At 40.7% G+C, this 20,807-nt stretch overlaps 1 protein-coding gene across 1 annotated transcript in view; it reads left to right on the top strand.

Annotated features, from left to right (window-relative positions):
• The window catches only part of LOC104605881 (Tetratricopeptide repeat (TPR)-like superfamily protein), a 43,208-nt gene extending 23,031 nt beyond the window's left edge, over positions 1 to 20,177 (top strand). Inside the window, exons 4-5 of the mRNA XM_019199187.2 lie at positions 19,435 to 19,521; positions 19,611 to 20,177. Coding sequence (XP_019054732.1) covers positions 19,435 to 19,521; positions 19,611 to 19,742 — 219 coding nt within the window. The 3' untranslated portion in view covers positions 19,743 to 20,177. The remainder of the gene's footprint in view (positions 1 to 19,434; positions 19,522 to 19,610) is intronic.
• Positions 20,178 to 20,807: the final 630 nt, after the last annotated feature.

The following is a 20,807-nucleotide window of genomic DNA, read 5'->3' on the forward strand; positions in this document are numbered from 1 at the left end:
TCTAGACAATGAGCAGCACAAGGAGTTCAAAAAAATTCTTCCTCTTCAATCTTAAAAGATCACCGGCAGCAACATAAGCAGAGTGGTTATCAGTAACCACTTGCACCACATGTTCAACTTTACCAATCAACTCAAACAGAAAAGTTGCATTATGGACTTCATTTGATGCATCAACTGATTTTAGAAAAAAAAAGTTCCTTTAGGAGAATTCACCAAAAAATTAATCAAAGATCTTTGCCTTTTATCAGTCCATCCATCAGACATGATGGTACAACCATAAGTCTTCCAAGAAGTCTCATACTCGTTGTACATTTTCTTTGCTTTCTCAACCACCCCATTCAAGAGTGGCTCTCGCAACTCATGGTAACTTGGAGGCTTGTATCCGGACCCAAATTGTGCAATTGCTTCAACCATAACTTCAAAACTTTTTAATTTCACCATATTGAAAAGAATCTCGGCTTGATAAAACCACTTAGCTACATATTCATTTACTTTTTTTCTTTCTTCCTTCTTCAAACGACTTTCAATGCTTGTTTGAACCAATTGTCCTTTATGCCTCGCTTCAACAACTTCTTCTAGACTTGGTCTCACAAAACTATCCATAGATCCTCTGACATTTTCCTTCTTTTTTGGTGGAAAGGAGGAATTTGTAATTGGAGTGTTCCTACCACTTGAAATGGAGACACTTTCTATGAGTTGATTACTTTGATTGTTCAAACCCCTTTCAGATACAATCTGCTCCCATGCCCCACGATTATCTTCAATTGTAAAATCATCCAATGGTTTCTTCCTCTTATTCTTCTGCATATATTCTTGCATCTCCTTGGCAATACTTGTAGTAGTTTTGGGACATTTAGTCACATCCCCATATCCCCCAATCAAATGTTGATTTATCCTTTTTATTCCTCCTTTGACAACTTTACCACATAATGAGCATGAAATTGCATTTTTATCTTCTAAATCATGCCAAAATGCATATTTCCATGCAGGGTCCTTTGATTGAGCCTTACGCCTAACACTGTCACTTTCCTCTTAAGATGTCATTCTCTATTTCTATTGAAAAAAAAACCTAATCAGCAAATAAAACAAACAAAAATGTTAAACTAGAAAATAGTTAACAAAGCAAAGCAAGCAATGAAGTTTCAGACAAAAACAAAACAAGGAATGAAGCAAATTTCAGTTAATCAATAATTCAGTTATTCAGTTAGAAATAGAAATTAAGTGAAAAATTAAAACAAGCAAGTTTCAGCTATATCTATATAATATAATCAAATTTCATTCAAATATTGCAATATTCATATATTTCCTAAATCCTAAGTAAGCGAGCAACCATAATGCAAATCAGCAAATGCAATATTGTAATATACAAATAGAAATTAAAAAAACAGCCATGTAATCAAATATCAAATTTTCAATTCAGCCATATAATCAAGTTTCAGACTTGTAGTTTAGCCAGGTAAAAAGATTTCAGCCATATGGCCCATATATATTAATGATATAAAAAACATTTGAAACAAAACTGATAAAAAAATAAAAGAGTACTAGAGTAGCCATGTAAAAAAAACATTAATGAAGCAAAATAAAACACATTTCAAATCTCAGGTTTTCAATTCAGCATACAATCAAGTTTTAGATTTTCAAAATAAAACATTTAAAATCTCAGATTTTCAATTCAGCATACAATCAAAATAAAACATTTCAAACATTTCAAATAAAAAACAAAAGAATACTCAAGGGGCGGACGACTGATGACTGAGAACAGTTGGACTCATAGGGCGGAATGGTGATGATGATGGTGAGTGGAGAGAGGACTGAGTATAGGGGCGGAGCCAGAAGAAGAAGAAGAAGAAGAAGAAGAAGAAGAAGAACTTACCTGTCACTGCCGGAGCTGAGGTGCGATGGAGTTGGGCTGGGGTTTGAGCTTGAAGTGTTGTTCGGTTCTCCTCCCTCTCCAATCGAACGAACAAAACCCTTTGACAGAAAAGAAAATGGAGATTAGATACTTGTAACTTGTCTTAATATTAAAATGATACCATGTAGCAGATTTATTTAAAAGAATACAACAACCAATAAAATATCAAAACAATAAATTTAAAAAAATAGTTTTATATATGTATGTAGGTGCCCGCTTAAGTCTCTAGGCGGGCGCCTAGTATGCAAAACCTGGGGCATTTGGGCAACGTGACCATGAAAAACCGCCTAGTCGCCTAGGCGTCACCTTGACAACTATGCTTTTGAACTGCTGGCTAGGCTTCTTGTTTTGTTTTGGTGTTGATTTCTTACTTAATTCTTGAGCCCACTAAGGCTTCCCATGGAGATCTCAACAGGTGTCCCTAGTGTGCCTGGACCACTGACAATGAGTGCACCAAAGTTTATCTCTATCATCCACCTTCTTTTGGAATCATCCTTCTTAAAGGAGCTTCCACCACTTCCATTTGTACCTCCTCTAACTGTCAAAGCAACTAACTCCCCCTTTGAACTATTCATCACATTTCTCCTATTCTCTTCTGACTGCGCCAAAGCATATACTTCTTTGACTGAAGGAGGATCTTTGCTTCCCAAAATCTGCACCCTAATAGACTCATGCATAAGATTCAGCCTCAAAAGGAAAGCAAAAACCCATTGCTGGGAAACTAGAGACTTGTAGGCCTTCGCATCCTCATCACACTTCCAGTCCATATTCAAATAGTGATCCAAATCCCTCAAGATAGAGGTCAAATCTGAGTAGTAAACTGAGAAACTCTTCTCCCCCTATCTACAAGTCGAAGATTCAGCTTGCAACTGGTAGATTTTTGCATATTGTCTTTTGCTCAGAATATGTAGATTTAGTTTACTCCCAAATTTCATAGGTTGTGTCTGCCCATATAAAATTTTTCCTCACTCGTGGCAGCATGGAAACTAAAAGCCATGAAATCACCATGCTATTTTCTTGCTTCAATTTATCATGTTTTGTACTCTAAAACTTAGACTCCTTAATTTTTCCATTGATGTAGCCTATTTTTCCTCTTGCAGCTATATAAAGTTTAATTTCCTTCGACCATTCTAGGTAGCTAAGTCCTTCTAGGTGAATAACAGCCATAGGGAAGTTCATATCAAACCCCCACTCACTCCACCATGGGTAGTAGACACACCAGAAGTGGCTGAATCCTTAGATGACATGGAAAAATAGGACTGTTGTTGCTCTTCATCCACACAGGAAACGATGGAAAAATAGGACTGTTGTTGCTCTTCACACAAAACAACACTAAAAATTGGTATTCACTACAGTAACACCGGGCACTGGAACACTGCTGGAACAGATAGAGTCTCAAAAAATAATAAAAACAGATCAGAATAGGTCTGGATAGGCCCTATGAACATCAAACACCCCTCCTTTAGGGCACACAATCACTAATGTCATCAAGACAATACATAGACTTGCTGTCACTGCAGGTACAAGTCATTCTAGACCTACAAAAGCACTCACTTGAGCGAGTATACAAGGATCACACGATCCACATAAAGGATGAGAACACACCTCAAACACCTTCACTGATGCAGTCACCACATTTCAGGCTATATCTTGGCACACGACCACGAGAAGGAGAAAAAATAAGTTGATCCCCTCAAACCAGTCGATGTGAGCATCCTTTATTTAATCTGGAGAAAAAAACAGGAAAGATGATGAATCCTTGATCGAACTGTCTTTAAACCCAAGATTTCCACTCTAATACCATGTTCTCTTGGAAGAAATCAATATAAGAGAGGAAGAAGGGAAGAGAGGAGAGAAACTGAATTTTGGAGTCAAAAAGTCAGGCTGGCGGCGCCAGCTCTTCTTGTTAATGGGATATCTACACCTTTCTTCCAAGCCCAGAGGGGGTTGAGACAAGGAGATCTGTTATCTCCATTGTGTTTGTCTTGGTTCAGAGCATGAAGACATGGTATTCCCATTACTTACCTTCAATTTGCAGATGATACATTGGTATGTCTGGATGCGTCTATGGAGCAAGCGATGAAATTAAAAGTGATTCTCAAGTTTTATGACTGTTGGCAGGTCAAAGGATCAATCTGAAGAAGAATGTGATGATTGGGATGGGCGATATCCCAAATGATTTATTGGGTTGTTTGGTAGGGAGTTCCCTTTCACCTATTTGGATCTATAGGGGTAAAAGCTTCAGTTTCATCTACTTGGCAACCAGTTCTTGACAGGATTGATCAAAAGCTAGCAGAAAGAAAGGCAGGGTACCTTTCTCTTAGTAGAAGGATTACTCTTATTAAGAGTGTCCTTTCCAATCCAGTGTGATAAATTCAATTGAAAAATTGTAGAAGGATTTCTCATGGGGAGTTAAAGGATTGGAGAAGAAATTTCACTTAGTCAAATGGGATAAAGTTTACAAAGATAAAAAGGATGGGGGTTTGGGAATAAGGAAGTTGAAGATCTTCATTAAAGCCCTCCTAGGCAAGTGGTTATGGAGAGGGAGGTGCTTTGGAGAAGGGCGGTGGCTTACAAATATGGGGTTATTGGCTTCGGGTGGGACCCTAAAGAATTGAAGACATCTTATGGGGTAAGAAGGAAGACAAACCAGAGAATTGAACGTTGCCGCTGCGTCAAGGGTTGGACGGTAAATGACCAGAAACACATCTCCAACAACCTTTTTCCGACCAGAATCACTTACATAGGTAGGGTTGTCCTCCTTTCCGTTTCCTCATTTTAGACATGTTGATGCTCTATATTGCGATCCTTTCATCTGTTTCTCCCAAATCCCAACCTGAGTTCTCCGACAACTCTCTCTTTTGTACTTGTGGCTTAGCTTCGATCCGATTTGATCTGGGTTGCTTCCTTTATGGTACTTTCGTTTTTTGTTGAATAATATGAAATGTGGGATTTTGTTTTCAATTTGTTGTACCGGATTGAAATGTGGGGTTCTGTTTTCCATGTATGAACTGATACCCAACATTAGTATACCCATGAATCTCATTGTTGTACGATGATATTGAAAACTCTTTGATAGCTTTCTCCGGCACTGGTCGACATTATTGGAGGTCTGTCATTATATACAATTTAAGTGTGATTTCTAGTTTATAATATCAACCAAGTAAAACTTCAAATTTTATTTTTTGGTTGATGTAGTGAGCTAATGAAATAACAGTAGGGAAGACTGGACAGTTCAGACTTTACAACAATTGGTATTTACATTGACTAGATCCAACCGGGAAAATGGTGGTTTTGATGAATCTCCTCCAATAGAAAAGTTAAACTTTTCTTCTGGATGCTACAAAAGAAAAGAGGTGGATTTTCACTGATTTTTTTTTGGTGGATGCTGCAAAATATTGGATGTCCTTAACTCACTGATGTTTTACTCTAACCAAAATTACAATAATTCATTGACTCTATGGTTGAGCTGTGGATTTTCATCGAGCGTCTAGCAATTAAGCTTAGAACAGGGAAGGAGGGAGGTAACAGGAGAGGGAGGATGGATGGAGAGGAAAGAACAGAGGTGGGACCAGAGGAGAGGAAGAAAGGGCAGGTGGATAGAGATGGAGGGGATTCTGTAGGAAGGGTAGGGGTGGAGGACTCGGTGAGAGAAGACATGATAGCAGAATTTGTAGGGAAGTTGGGTTGTAGCTTGGAAGATTTGAATGTGTTGAAAGAAAGTTTACAGAAGAGGAAGAAGGGGATAAGAACAAAGAAGAGGAGATTGAGTGAAGTAGAGAGATTGAAGAGAGATGTAGAAGGAAACAAGAAGCTCGGGGTAAAAGGAGATAGAAGGAAAGGGGGAAAGTAGTGGGTAGGTGGCAAGGGGTTTAAAAAAGAAGCGGAATGAAGATTCTTAGTTGGAATGTGAGGGGAATTGGGAGTGCAAGGAAGAGAGCGACAATAAAAGAGGTAATAAGACGGTATGACCCAGACATTGTGTTGTTGCAAGATTCTAAGAGAATGGAGTTTAATAATGATGTGGACGTTTTTATTGGGAAGACATATCACAGCCGGCAGCAGTAGTAAAGAGAGCAAGATTTGTTGATTCTCATCTTATCTAATTCTAGCTAGATACAGTTCTTATCTTATCTTATCAGTTCAGTAGGATAGATTAAGGGAGTCTTATCTTATCTTATCAGTTCAGTCTTATCTTATCTTATCAGTTCAGTAGGATAGATTAGTAGGGAGTCTTCCTAATTAGCAAGGAGTCTTCCTAAAAGTAGGACTCTTATCTCATGTAATCTTCTATTTAAGGAGCTGATTTTATTCAATAAAGGCATCGAAAATTCCAGTCAAGAAAGAGAGCAAGGAGAGTTAGGTGATCTCTTGGACAAATCACCATTAAGGCACCAAGATAGGTTCATCAAGAGCAGGGAGGAACAAGGGAAAACAGGAGGTTTTCCCCGTGGACCGACCCGTGACGAGATCCTATTCCCGGGCCCATAACATTTTGGTATCAGAGCCAAACGTCATGGGCGATCTGGAGCAGTTGACGTCTAGGGTCCACGAACTGGAGCACAGGCTTGTGGAGAACAGCACGGAGATTCACGAAATCAAGGACGATGTCTGAGAGTTACGACGCTTGATGGAGTTGTATTTCTCCAACAAGGAAAGGAATCCGGAAGGGGCTGCAACCACAAACAGCTGCCGACCAGATTTGACAGAGTCGTCCGGCGAACAGCAAGTCGTCGCCCCGGTAGCCGCGGTCATTCCCAAGTACAGCAGGCTGGAGTTCCCTTCTTACAACGGCACCGGAGATCCTTTGGGATGGCTGTACAGATGTGAGCAGTTCTTCCGCAACCAACGGACAGGGGACAACGACAAGGTAAGCTTAGCCGCATTCCACATGACGGAGGAGGCGCAACTCTGGTTTTATAAATTGGAGCAGGAGGAACCCGGGCTAAGTTGGACCCAATTCAAATCCTACTGCCTTCTCAGATTTGGGCCCCCATTAACAAGCAACCCATTAGGCGAACTAATCAACCTCAAACAGACGAGAACAGTGGCTGAATATCAGCGTCAGTTTCAGACCCTCCTTGCAAGAGCATCATCGGTACGACCAGACCAGCAGGTTGACATGTTCACCGCGGGGTTAGCAGAAACCTTGAGGGTGGATGTGGAGATGCAAAATCCCCCCAATTTGGTTACTGCTATGAATTTGGCTCACGCCTTTGAACGCAAGCTGCAACTCAACCGCGGAAGTGTCAGTATAGGGCGGCCTCCAGCAGCATGGGCATCCCCGGAACCACTCGGAATGGCTCCATCTTCAGCAGCCAGCCAAGAACGGAAACCGCAGACGAGCAACAATTCCAGATCAGCACCTAGTGTGGGGAGCAGCGTAGTTGCACCCCCTATGAAGAACTTGTCTAGCGCTGAGATGGCGGAACGCAGGGCGAGGGGACAGTGTTTTAATTGTGATGAACTTTACTCAACGGGGCACAAGTGCAAGAGACTTTTCTGCCTCCTGGTGGAACAAGAAGAAGATGAGGATGAACCCTCTTCATTGGAACCCGATCCAGGAAGGCAAAATCATTCCACCTATCCTGGATTCTTTTGACTGTGTTTCAAGACACCCATCCTGAATTCGAGCTTGAGGACAAGCTCTTAGTCCAGGAGGGGAGTAATGATGTGGACGTTTTTATTGGGAAGACATATCATAGCCGACAACAGCAGTAAAGGGAGCAAGATTTGCTGATTCTCATCTTATCTAATTCTAGCTAGATACAGTTCTTATCTTATCTTATCTTATCAGTTCAGTAGGATAGATTAAGGGAGTCTTATCTTATCTTATCAGTTCAGTAGGATAGATTAAGGGAGTCTTATCTTATCTTATCAGTTCAGTCTTATCTTATCTTATCAGCTCCTTAGGATAGATTAGTAGGGAGTCTTCCTAATTAGCAAGGAGTCTTCCTAAAAGTAGGACTCTTATCTTTTGTAATCTCCTATTTAAGGAGCTGATTTTATTCAATAAAGGCATCGAAAATTCCAGTCAAGAAAGAGAGCAAGGAGAGTTAGGTGATCTCTTGGACAAATCACCATTAAGGCGCCAAGAGCAGGGAGGAACAAGGGAAAACAGGAGGTTTTCCCCGTGGACCGACCCGTGACGAGATCCTATTCCCGGGCCCATAACAAATAACAAATGGGTAAGGAGTGTATGGAAAGCCAGGGGGATTAGCTGGGTGGTTGCTCCCTCGTGGGGTGCTTCCGGGGGGATTGTAACAATGTGGAAGAGGGATGTGGTTGAAGGTTTGGAGGAGTTGATCTAAAAGTACTCGGTTTCCATGAAGTTTAAGCAGCAAGAGGATGATTATATGTGGGTGCTCACAAATGTTTACGGACTGAATGACTACAGAGAGAGGAAGGAGTTGTGGGAGGAATTGGCTGATGTTAGAAGGTTGTGGGATGGGCCCTGGTGCATGGGTGGGGATTTCAATGTGATCAGATTCTCGGAGGAATCCAATAAGGTTAATCAGAGGGTGACAAAAAGCATGAGGAAGTTTAACAATTTTGTGGATGCCTTTGAGCTTAAAGAGATTCCCCTAGCCCATAAGACATTTACATGGTCAAATCTCCAATCTTGACCCATTTGCTCTAAGCTAGATAGATTCCTGTTCTCTTTGGATTGGGAAGAACATTGGGGAACCTTGGCTTCTAGAGCTCTCCCAAGGGTGACCTCGGATTACTGGCCCATAGTGTTATGTAAGGAGGAAAGAAGGTGTGGAGGTCCTACCCCCTTTAGATTTGAAAATATGTGGTTACTTCATCCAGGGTTTACTAACAAAGTGAGGGAGTGGTGGTATGAGTGTAACCCACTGGTGGAATGGGAGGGGATGAGATTCCATAAGAAACTACAATTCTTGAAAGCAAAAATCAAGGAGTGGAATTTGGTGGAGTTTGGGAGGGTAGAAGAAAGAAAGGGAGATTTGATGGATAAGATTGAAAGCCTTGACTCTAAAGAAGAAAGGGAAGAATTTGGAGAGGAAGACAATGATCTCAGGAGAGATTTGAGAAGACAGTTAGAGGATTGCCTGCACAAGGAGGAAATTAGCTGGAGGCAAAAATCTCGGTGTAAATGGTTGCAAGAGGGAGACAGAAACACTAGGTATTTCCACTCTCTAGCAGATGGCAGGAGAAGGAAGAACTTTATCTCTAAATTGGTAGTAGATGGAGTTGAGTTAGTACAACAAGAGGAGATTGTCGAGGCTTGTGTGGAGCACTTCAAATCTATTCTAAGAAGGCCTATGAGTAGAAGGGTGTGGGTAGAAGGATTGGATTGGCCAGATGTAGGGGTGGAGAACAGGAGAAAGTTGGAAAGAAGCTTTAATTTAGAAGAGATCAAGGAGGTTGTGTTTTCTATGGATAGAACAAAAGCTCCAGGGCCAGATGGGTTCACAATGGCTTTTTATCAGAACTGTTGGGATATCTTGAAAGATGATCTTTTGCGGGTGTTTGAGGAGTTTTTCAGGAGAGGAATTGCCAATCCGGGTGTGAACTCTACATTTATAGCCTTAATTCCAAAAAAGAAAGATGCATCCCACCCGAAGGATTTTAGGCCAATTAGCTTGGTTAATAGCTTGTATAAGATCATTGCAAAAGTGTTGTCTTTGAGGCTGAAGAAGGTATTGCCAGATATCATTGCACACTATCAAGGAGCTTTTGTGAGTAGAAGACAAATTACTGATTAGATTTTAATTACTAATGAGAGTGTGGAGAACTTTAAGAGGGATAAGAAGAAGGGAGTGGTCTGTAAGTTGGACTTGGAAAAGGCTCATGACTTGGTGGACTGGGAGTTCTTGAGGAAAGTTTTGACTAAATTTGGGTTTGGGGCTTGATGGTGTAAGTGGATCATGGGTTGTGTCTGGAATTGTCATTATTCAGTGCTAGTGAACAGGACAGTGGTAGATTTCTTTCCAGCCAGTAGGGGTATAAGACAAGGAGACCCTCTTTCTCCTTTCTTGTTCATTCTAATTGCGGAGGTTTTGGGGAAACTGATTCACAAAGCAGATTCTAGGGGGCTCATTAAAGGCTGGAGAGTTGGGAGGGTGGAAACCCCCCTCACTCACAGTTTGCTGATGACACGATTCTGTTTTGTGAAGGCGGTAATGTGAGCTTTATCAAGAACTTGAAGTCGGTGATACAACTGTTTGAGCAAATGTCCAACTTGAAGGTTAACCTTGGGAAAAGCTGTGTAGTGGGGGTGAATTTGGAGGAGGGAGAGATCAGGGAGAGTGCTGAAGTGCTGGGGTGTGAAGTCTCAGGGTGGCCTTTGAACTACTTAGGGTTGCCATTAGGTGATAATCCTATGAGAGAGAGCTTTTGGAACCCGGTGGTGGAAAGGTTTGAGAAAAGACTGATATCCTGGATAAGGAACTACCTCTCTCTTGGTGGGAGAATTACACTAATTAAGGCCATGCTTGCTAACTTACTCATCTTTTTCCTGTCGGTGTTTAAAATCCCAGTGAAGGTTGCTAACAGATTGGAGAAGCTAATGAGAGATTTCTTGTGGGAGCCGGGAGAGGAGAAGAGGGATCATAGAGTTAGCTGGGAGATAGTGTGTAGGAGTAAGACTTGTGGTGGTTTGGGGCTTGGGAGTATTAGAAGGAATATGAATCTGTTGGGAAAGTGGTTGTGGAGGTTCCCTATGGAGAAGGAGAAGCTGTGGGCTAGAATAGTGGCAAGTATACATGGGCTAGAGCACAATGGATGGGACGCTGGAATTACAGCTAGGACCACAAGCAATTCTCCTTGGAAAGCCATTCATGACCTGCTATCAGTTTTCTCCCCTAATATCAGGTATGATTTGAATTCCGGTAACTCCATAAAATTTTGGGAACAAACCTGGGTGGGGAGTGCCCCTCTAAAGGATCAGTTTCCTTCTTTGTATGCGCTTTTTGATTTGAAAAATGAGCCAATCTCGTCTTTCACCACCCCGTCCTCTTCCACTTCTGGGATTGGGTGGAACTTGGGTCTAAGAAGGGATTTGAGGGACTCAGACTTCGACAATATTTCGAGCCTTATTGCACTTCTTGATAACGTTGTCTTAGACCCCACCAGGGCGGATTCTAGAATTTGGACACCTACCCCCAATGGCATCTTTTCTTGTGCTTCTTTCTTCAAAGTCTTAAGTCAATCCACCAGTCCTACTTTCCCCCCTTTCCCTGTTGATGAGGTTTGGTGCAGAGCAATACCTCCTAGGGTTGGTAGTTTTTGTTGGGAAGCCTATCTGGAAAGAATCAACACTAGTGATCTACTCCAAAAGAAGAGACCCAATACTTGCTTGTCACCTCAGTGGTGTGTTCTTTGTAAAGTGGATGGGGAGACTGGTTTTCACCTACTGGTGTCTTGCCATTTTGCGAGGTCAATTTGGGATTGGGCTTTCTCCCTATTTGGATGTAGTTGGAATCCTCCATCAGACTTGCAGGGCCTTTTTTCCCCTTCTTTTTTTAGGTGGCGGATAAAAAGGGGAAGGACTATGTAGAGAGGACTAAGGGCTGCAGTATGTTGGATACTTTGGGAAGAAAGAAATTCCAGGATATTCTCAAAAGCTGAGAGAGGAGCAGCAGATCTGAGGGCTATCATACATATTAGGGTGGTACAGTGGCTGAAATCTTTGGAGCTATTCACAGATTACACTATGGATGACATGTTGAGGAAGTGGGGTGAAATTGCAAATTGCACACAAACCAAGTCAGTAATGAGTGTGGCTTGGACCCCTCCACCTGGTGGATTCTTGAAATTAAACTTTGATGGGTGTAGTAGGGGAAATCCGGGACAATTGGGGATTGGGGGTGTTTTTAGGGATGAAAATGGGGTCATTTTGCCATTTTCTCAGGCCCAATTGGAGTGGGTGACTCCCTTAGAGCTGAGATCTTTGCAGTTATGGAAGGAGTCCGGAAAGCTAAGGAGTTGAACATCAGGAAACTCATAATTGAAGGGGATTAAGAGGTGGTGATAGGGTGGCTGATTAAATATCACAATGGCTTATGGAAGTACAACAATGAGAAGAGGAAATTCAAATGGCTGGTGCGGGAGATGGAAGTCAAGACATGTTGGGTTAAAAGATCGGCTAATTCCCTAGCTGACAGTTTAGCTAAACAAGGGGTAGAAAGGGATTCACTGTTTTGGGCTAAGCTGTAGCTTTAGTGTTTTTTTCTTTTTTACCTTTTCTTGAGGTTCTTTGTTGCTCTTGGAAGATAAGTGTGTTTGTCTTCCTCTTGTAAATCTTCTATTGATGATTTAATGAAAGTGTTATTGATCCAAAAAAAACTTAAGCGTAGAATTCTTTACCCATCTTTCCTTTGTGTTTTTATGAATTTTTACCCAACTTTTTTTGAGTCAATCCAAAAGTTGGTTTTTTTTATAGTTAAGAGCACTATTAATTTTAGGTATTTATGGTTCATTTGACACTTTTTTTTGTTAATTTTAGGGTTAATGGGGATGAATTTGCAGAACTAATGTTAATTAATAGTTTCATTATCCAAACATTGTTTTTGTTTCTGTAGAACAAAATTCCGTTCTTGAAGAACAAATTGCCAAACACATATGCTATTCCCAAGGAGCAAGAAATAAAATTCTTGTTCTAGAGCAGGAATTTCTAAAAGAACAGGAACAGGTGGGAACGTTGCCGAACAAGGCCTTGGTGCCAAAATTTAGGAGATCTCTATTTGATTGGGAAATTCAAGAGTGTGTAGATCTTCTGGAAAAATTACAATCAGTGGAGCCTCAGGTGGAAAGGAAAGAATCAAGAAATGGTTTATTTTCTGTTAAATTCTTCTATCAGTCTGTCACAAGGTCAAGTGGGGACGTTTCAGGGTTGAAAGGCATTTGGGTAAACCCTATTCCTCCAAGGGTAGAAGCTTTTGCTTGGTTAGTGGCCTTGGATAGTGTCTTGACTTTGAATCACCTTCAAGGCAGAGGTTTTCACTTGGCCAACAGATGCTGCCTTTGTGAGAATGCTGAGGAGAATGCACTTCATTTGCTGGTTGAGTGTCTATTCTCCAAGTTCATATGGGAATTTTTCTTTAGGCTGCTCAAAGTGGATGGATGATCACCCAATTCGGCAGAGGAAATTTTCTCTAAATGGCCTAAGATAGATGGAAACAACACGGCAAAAGATCACTTGGAGTTGCATTCCTTTTGCAGTCTGTTGGGAGCTTTGGAAAGAAAGGAACATGAGAGTTTTTGATGGGAAAGCTCGGTCAAGGGATCACATAACACTCCTATGTGGCAAACGAGTCATGGTTTAGATCCTGATTCTCCCAGGCTTTGATGGAATCTCAAAGGAAGATCTTGGTGCTGGATTTTGGAATACCTTGTAGCTGGCTTGATGTGTTTTTTGTTTTTTCTTTGTTGTCTGTACAGCCTATGCTTATTGTATCATCTTTGTATTTTTATCTCCTTGTATGTTTTTCCTCTTTTGCACCTCTTTGTAGGGTTCTCCAGTGATATCTCATCACTTCCAGATGCACTGCATTTTATTTTAATAAAATTTCTTTTTATTGATCACCAAAAGAAAATTATATTAGGACCTAACTAATAAAATAAAATAAGTACAAAGACAAAAAAGCCCCTACAACTTTGAGTACGAGTACTGTTGACAAAATTCAAGGGTTATTTTTTTTTAAACCTGTAGAACTTGGTGCAGGAGCTAATTGAGCCTAATTCTAAACATTATAAGTTAATTCTCTAGAACAGGCCTACTCAGGCCCCTGATATACCCTGCTTGTGCCTACTGGCACACAATCCCATCATAAAATATTATTGCTTAACTAGGCATTTTATGGCATCACTGCATGTTTATCCTGGGGGTCTAAGAGTATTTTTCAAACTAAATTTTAACCTAGTCAAGAAATTGTAATTCCTACTCCAAGAGTGGTAAGTCTAGGAAACAGATTGCAATATTAAGTGTCTAACTAGATAGAAAGTCATATCTCTTGATTTTGATTGCGTCCAGATTTTATTCTTGTTTCTTATTCTTCAAATTTAAGAACTAAAAGATAGCAAGTAGTATCCCTTATCTGAGTTTCTATGTTTTTTGTTTTTAATAATTGAATGAAATTTACTAATAAGCAATGATAAATAGTACAAGATCCCCAAGGAGAGGCACGAGATGCCGAGTGGCTTTATCATTTTCCAAAAAGCTAGACATATGGCAATTTCTGAGAAATTCCTACTAAAGCCCACAACCCACTACTAGGCTACAGCTCCCCATCAATTTAGATACATGATCTTCTCATTTTTCAAGAAAACTAGACACGTGGCATTTTCTGAAAAGTTGATGCTAAAGCTCACAACTCACTACCACCATTTTCAATCCATTTCTAAAAAATGCAGAAAATACAAAAGTAATTATCCACAACCACTTCTGCCTACATTCTATCAATCTCATTCAAACAAGTTGGGTTTTCTTGGAAGTTGGACCAAGTGAAGATAGCTTGTAGTAAAGGAAGCTCTCATACTAATCGTGATGGCCTGTCTGGGATTATTTGACTCAGTTGTGAACCTTATTGCATTAGAGTCCCCCGCCCCCCCCTCATCAGGGGCCTTCCCATAAACCTTGGATGCCATGAAGCTCCTCCCATAACTCATTCCTCTCTCTATAATTATTTGGCCCATACACATTTGTTAGCACCCATGTAAAGCCATCTTCCACCATCCTGAATGTTAGGGATACAGTGAAGTTTCCTATCAACTCCTCTACTGGTTCTATTAAATCCTCCCTCCACAAAGTTACTATTCCCCCTGAAGCTCCCAACAAGGGAGCTGAACACCATCTCACAATATTAGGTATTTCTCTCCTAAGTAATTCCTTAATTGGTCTCCTTTTTCTAGCACTGCCCAAACCCCTCACTTTCCAACTGATTATCTTCATAAAACTTCTTGATTTAAGCCCTCCAAGACACTATCTTCCCCTCATTTAGAGGCCTTTTTCCTTTCTCCTCTTCCACTGAATTCAGTAGCCCCTTCAATGTCCAAAACTAGTCTGTCTACTCCAGATTTCTTCTTCTTTTTCCTACCCTTATTATCCACGGACTTCCTAGATAGCAATCCTAGATAGCCCTTTATTTCCTGTTTCCTACCCCAATCAATTGGGGCTTGCATCTGATTCAGGTTTTTTGGAGTCTCCTCTATCATTTCCTCTTTTTGTTTATATTCCTCCAACAGTGTACAAATCTGCTCCCAAATCCGTTCTAGTTCCTCCTGTTTCCTTTCTACTGAATAATCCCCCTTTTTTTTTTGATCAATAACACTTTCATTAATTCATCAGTAGAAAATTTACAAGTGGAAGACAAACACACTTATCTTCCAAGAGTCACAAAGAACTTCAAGAAAGGAAAGAAGAAAATACAAAGATACAAGGACACTAACATTACAACTTAGCCCAAAACAAGGAATCCCTTCTGCCCCTTGTTTTGCTAAACCGTCAGCTAGGGAATTAGCTGATCTCTTAATCCAACATGTCTTAACTTCCATCTCCCGCACCAGCCATTTGAATTTCCTCTTCTCATTGTTATACTTCCAAAGATCATTTTGTTCTTTGGTCAGCCACCCTATCACCACCTCTGAATCCCCTTCAATTATAAGTTTCTTGATGTTCAATTCCTTAGCTTTCCGGGCTCCTTCCATAACTGCACATATCTCAGCTCTAAGGGAGTCACCCACTCCAATTGGGCCTGAGAACAAAGCAGAGATGACCCCATTTTTATCTCTAAAAACACCCCCGATCCCTGATTGTCCCGGGTTTCCCCTACTGCATCCATCAAAGTTTAATTTCAAGAATCCACTAGGTGGGGGGGTCCAAGCTACACTCATTACTGACTTGGTCTGCGTGCAACTTGCAATTTCACCCCACTTCCTCAACATGTCATCCACAGTGTAATCTGTGAATATTTCCAGAGATTTCAGCCACTGTACCACCCTAAACTGTATGATAGTCCTCAAATCTGTTGTCCCTCTCTGAGTTTCTGAGAATATCCTGGAGTTCCTTTCTTCCCGCAGTGTCCAACATACTGCAGCCCTTAGTCCTCTCCACGTTGTCCTTCCCCTTTTTAACCGCTACCTGAATAATCCCCCTTCTCAGTTCGACTTCCAGCACTCTCATTCATCACTCCCCTACTACCACTTGGTTGTTCTGGTTGAGATTCCAGGATATCTGTTACAGGCATAGAACCCAGATGATTATCTAAAAGCAAATGGACAGACTTACCTGAAGGTAAAAAAAGGATTGCAATGGAACCAGGTGTTGGGCATCAACTGTTGGAAGTCAAGACCAGACCCATTCCTTGTTCCTGACTCAGTTGTGGAAGTAAACTAGGTTCAACTGTGACTTTTTCACCCCCCACAGTCAAAGGTTCCTCACTAGTCTTTCCCTCTATGTGAATCCTTGGGTGAGGCACAAGATTTGATTCTTGTCTCTCTGGCCCGATATTCTGAATAGGCTATGCCAATAAGTAGACTCATTTATTGGCAGAGATGTAATCTGCTGAACCTCTGCAAGTGTTTCCAACACCATCTGTTTTTTGTGCAAAATAATTCCTGGAAGGGAAGATATCTGTTCGCCACCGTTGAGACTCAGATTCCTCAGCTGTTTGTCATTGCCAAAATCTTGTGGGTCCATTTCCTCCTCTGGAAATAAAAGTTCAGTGTTTATGCTTCCCTCCATGATATCTTTTGGTTTTTAGAGGTCAATACTTCCCAGACTGAGGGTTTCTCCAGATTCTGAATCCGAATCAGAAAAATCTGTCTTCTGTCGACATTTCCAAATCTGAGCCGTGTAGCTCACTGCACTTCACACACCTCGGATTACAGCAATCCTGTGAAGATCAAGCCAGCTTCTTCGATGGGATCCACTGTAAGGAGCTGGACACCTTTGCAGAGTTGTTCGAGCGAAAGGAGGAGCTCAAGGAAGACAATGGTAGACCTTGTTTTCTGTCTACCTGAGATGCTCCCCCTGTCATGTGCTTCTTTAACTCCTCAAATACCAACTTAAGCCCTGGGTCAATTAATTTTGGCCCACTTAACTTGGTTTCGGGCCTACTGGGCCCAGGAATAGAATTTGAATTTGAATTTGGGCCTACTGGGTCAGCCAACATAAGGTTTTCTGATTCTTTTTTTTATCAATAACACTTTCATTAATTCATCAGTAGAAAATTTACAAGTGGAAGACAAACACACTTATCTTCCAAGAGTCACAAAGAACTTCAAGAAAGGAAAGAAGAAAATACAAAGATACAAGGACACTAACATTACAACTTAGCCCAAAACAAGGAATCCCTTTCTGCCCCTTGTTTTGCTAAACCATCAGCTAGGGAATTAGCTGATCTCTTAATCCAACATGTCTTAACTTCCATCTCTCGCACCAGCCATTTGAATTTCCTCTTCTCATTGTTATACTTCCAAAGATCATTTTGTTCTTTGGTCAGCCACCCTATCACCACCTCTGAATCCCCTTCAATTATAAGTTTCTTGATGTTCAATTCCTTAGCTTTCCGGGCTCCTTCCATAACTGCACATATCTCAGCTCTAAGGGAGTCACCCACTATAAGGTTTTCTGATTCTAACAAGACCCCAACCTGACCCAATGGTTTACCTCCTCCAATCTGTGGTTCAGTTCGTACTACCAACGGGCCCTTCCCCTCACTTAAGCCATTCAAATTATTTTGCTTGGCGCCAGAAGCTACTACCTGAGCAAATGTCCTGTTGGTTGTCATACCCTTACCTTGTATCTTACGTTTACTACTAATCTCCTGACCCAAATCTTTTGGACTGTTTAAAGGTTGTGTTTCCATTTTGGTGAAATTGCCCAGTTTCTTCTGTTTAAGTAACTCCAATCTGCCACGTAGCTCCACTTCCTCAACCTTTTCATCTTCCTCCTGCCTGGCCTCCCTCCAAAGAGTAGCTTCAGTGGAAGACACTAACCAGACTGGTAAAAACAATCCATCCACAGCAACGGTCACCTTCCTCGGTATATCTTCTGGTTTTACTCCACCCAGTAGAAGGGCTGCACTTCGTAGGTCTCCCCAAAATACACCATCAAGGTGAGCACCACACAGCAAAGCAATTGAGTTTGCTATCTCTTGATTCCAGAGATGGAATGGCAAACCAATCACTTGAACAGTAACATTATCTTCCACAGAAGATTTTTGAATTAGAAGATGAAGACCATTTAAAGAGTGAGAAGGTCCCCAGAGCATCTTGAATACATAAAGCTTTAACATTTACCTGGTTTTCAAGAGGGTCCAACACTGCCTTAGCAAGATCAAACGGAGTTAAAATAAAGGTGCTCCTTAGCCCCAGTCTGAACTTTAATAATTCTGCAACTTTCGACCAATCTGTCACCAACTTTCCAGCATCAATCACTAGCATTATTTCCCATTTTCCTGTTGTCCCATCTGCTACCAAGGAAGGGTTCCTACTGTTGTTTGTCAAGGCCAAGAATTTCTTTTTTGGTTCCTCTGCCTTACCCAGGATCTGGCTGCTAACTACCAGGCTTTGTTCACTTTCATCAATTTCGATCAACTCTTTTTTCTCCAGCTCCCTTCTATTTAGGAAATTTGTTAGTATACCAGCAATCCCTATCCATCCTTGACTATTTTTCCCTTGAGGGAAACAAACCATTTGCTTCCTTCCTTCCTCTTGTTTTCCATCACATACCTCCTACCTGTCTCTGAGAAATTTTCTTTCCATTTTATCTGCTTCCCTTTATCTGCTGCATCAGAAACAAACTCTTTCAACCAGTCAATCATCTCTGAGCCTTCCACAAGAACCGTGGCCATCTTCTGTTCTCTTATTTTCAGACTGAGTCTTCCTTTGATCCATATTTCTTCAAAGAGGAAATCTTTAGCCTCTACCCTCAGAGATGACCTCCATTTTGTTTTCTCCACGACCTCCATTTTTTCCAATATTCTTGAATGTTTTTTCTTTCCCATGAGATGTTATGAGATGGGATAGGAAATACCTGGGATTGTAGTTCTCAATTTTTTGCCAGGGGACTACATCATTTTGGTATGAAAAATTATCTGAGTTTCTATGTTTGTCCAGTCAAGAAACATGTATTTGGATTTAGAGAGTATGTTAACAGTAATTCTTTTAGCCTTTAAGAAAAAGGTAGGTTCCCTATTAAATCTGTAATTGGGAATTGAGTTTTTGAATGGAAGAAGCTATTCTTGATTATCCTATTCTTTTCCTTTATTTTCCTTTAGCCCATATGTTGTTACTTTTTCATCATCTATTTCTGTTTCTTCTTTGCATCTACTTGCATAATTGGAATCTGTTCATATATTGCGTCTAGACATACTGGTGGGTATCGGTTAATATCAGATTTACATGGGTTCTGGAGTATGCACAGTTTATTGCATAATTTCATTATTCAATTGAACTATTTCCATTGACAAATTTTGCCCCGTCAGTGAGCTTTGAAGATCTATGGTATTTTGTTTTTTTAATTTTATCTACCAAACTTCTGATCCATTTTCTAGGCATGGATAACACTAGGAAGGACACAGTTAAACTTTGGGGAACCTGACAAAGCCATTGAGAGTTTTGACAAGGCTTTAGCAATCAAGGTACAGCTTCAAAACATCTGTATGTGGGTACTAGAACTTGACCCTTCCTATTTAACAACTAAAGTTTTATTTGATCACGGATCTTGCAGCCTGATTCTGAGGCACGAGATGACAGACAAACTGCATTACATCTTATTAAAAGGCGGAAGCAACTTCATATGTCTGGCTTGAGTACAAATGAAAATCGTTATGTGGTTAGAGACAAGATTGAGGAATCATGAAATAATGATAAAGCGGAAAAGCAGCCTGCAATTTGGACCTCAGATTTGTGTAACTTCAGTGTTGTATTTGTGGAAATTGCAGCACCTATAGAGTCAATCAGCCACACAAAGTTAACATACGTATAGAGTCTAGATTAGAGAATCCCAGAGTTTTAAGTCGAGCTGTACATAGCAGGGGGCGTGTACTTGGATCTTGACAACACAAGGTTTATCAGGACGGAAGCTTACGAGTGGCTGGAATAATCTAATGCTCTGTACATGATACCTTTCCAAGTACTCTCAGATATCCTGAACATTCATTATTAGCAGGGATGCCATATTACTATATCAGTAAACAGTAATCACTGGAAGCTCCTTAGAGCGCTCCATTGAGACTGAGGTTGAGTTCCAGACATATCCTTTGAATTACATGGATGAAAATTTATACCTCTATCATCAGGTTTTCTCTGATTACTGAATGGTTGTTACCTGCTTGTGTGATGTTTATCAGTTGATGTTTCTTATCAAATATGTTCTGTACTATAAAAACCTTAAGAGTTTGCATTGCCTGGAATGCTATTTTTAACTCGGATTCAATCAATGCGAGTCCCCCAATTACACTGCATCTGAACTTGTCGGGTGAAGTCAATGGAAGTATGGAACAACCCACATGCAAAGGAGATATGGTGAAGCCAGTTTCTTGGCTTTAATTCCTTCACTTTTATGACTAGATGAGTCATGTAACTCTGAGTCAAGCACTATGTGAATCTACTAACGAAAAGGCCGATTCCCAAGTACTAATTTGGATCACATTACCAAGCCAAAAAGTTCTGCCAGGTAATCAGAAAGGCTTTTTCTGGCCCAGGGAAAGTTTAAAAACTCTGAATTCTTCTAACCTTATACCATGCAATTTGAAAGGCCAATTAAGACTTCTTTGTTTTTCCAATTCAAATTGAATTTTTAACTTTTAATCAAGAACCCATCTGCCTGTTGCTAAGCTGTAAACTACTATATCACAGAAGAGGTGCAGAACTTAAACCAATTGAGCTTTGAGCACAATTCCAGTTTGGTAATACTGCCTAATAC

Source organism: Nelumbo nucifera, chromosome 1, assembly GCF_055504915.1.
Source record: "Nelumbo nucifera cultivar China Antique chromosome 1, China Antique-T2T, whole genome shotgun sequence".
NCBI lineage: Eukaryota > Viridiplantae > Streptophyta > Magnoliopsida > Proteales > Nelumbonaceae > Nelumbo > Nelumbo nucifera.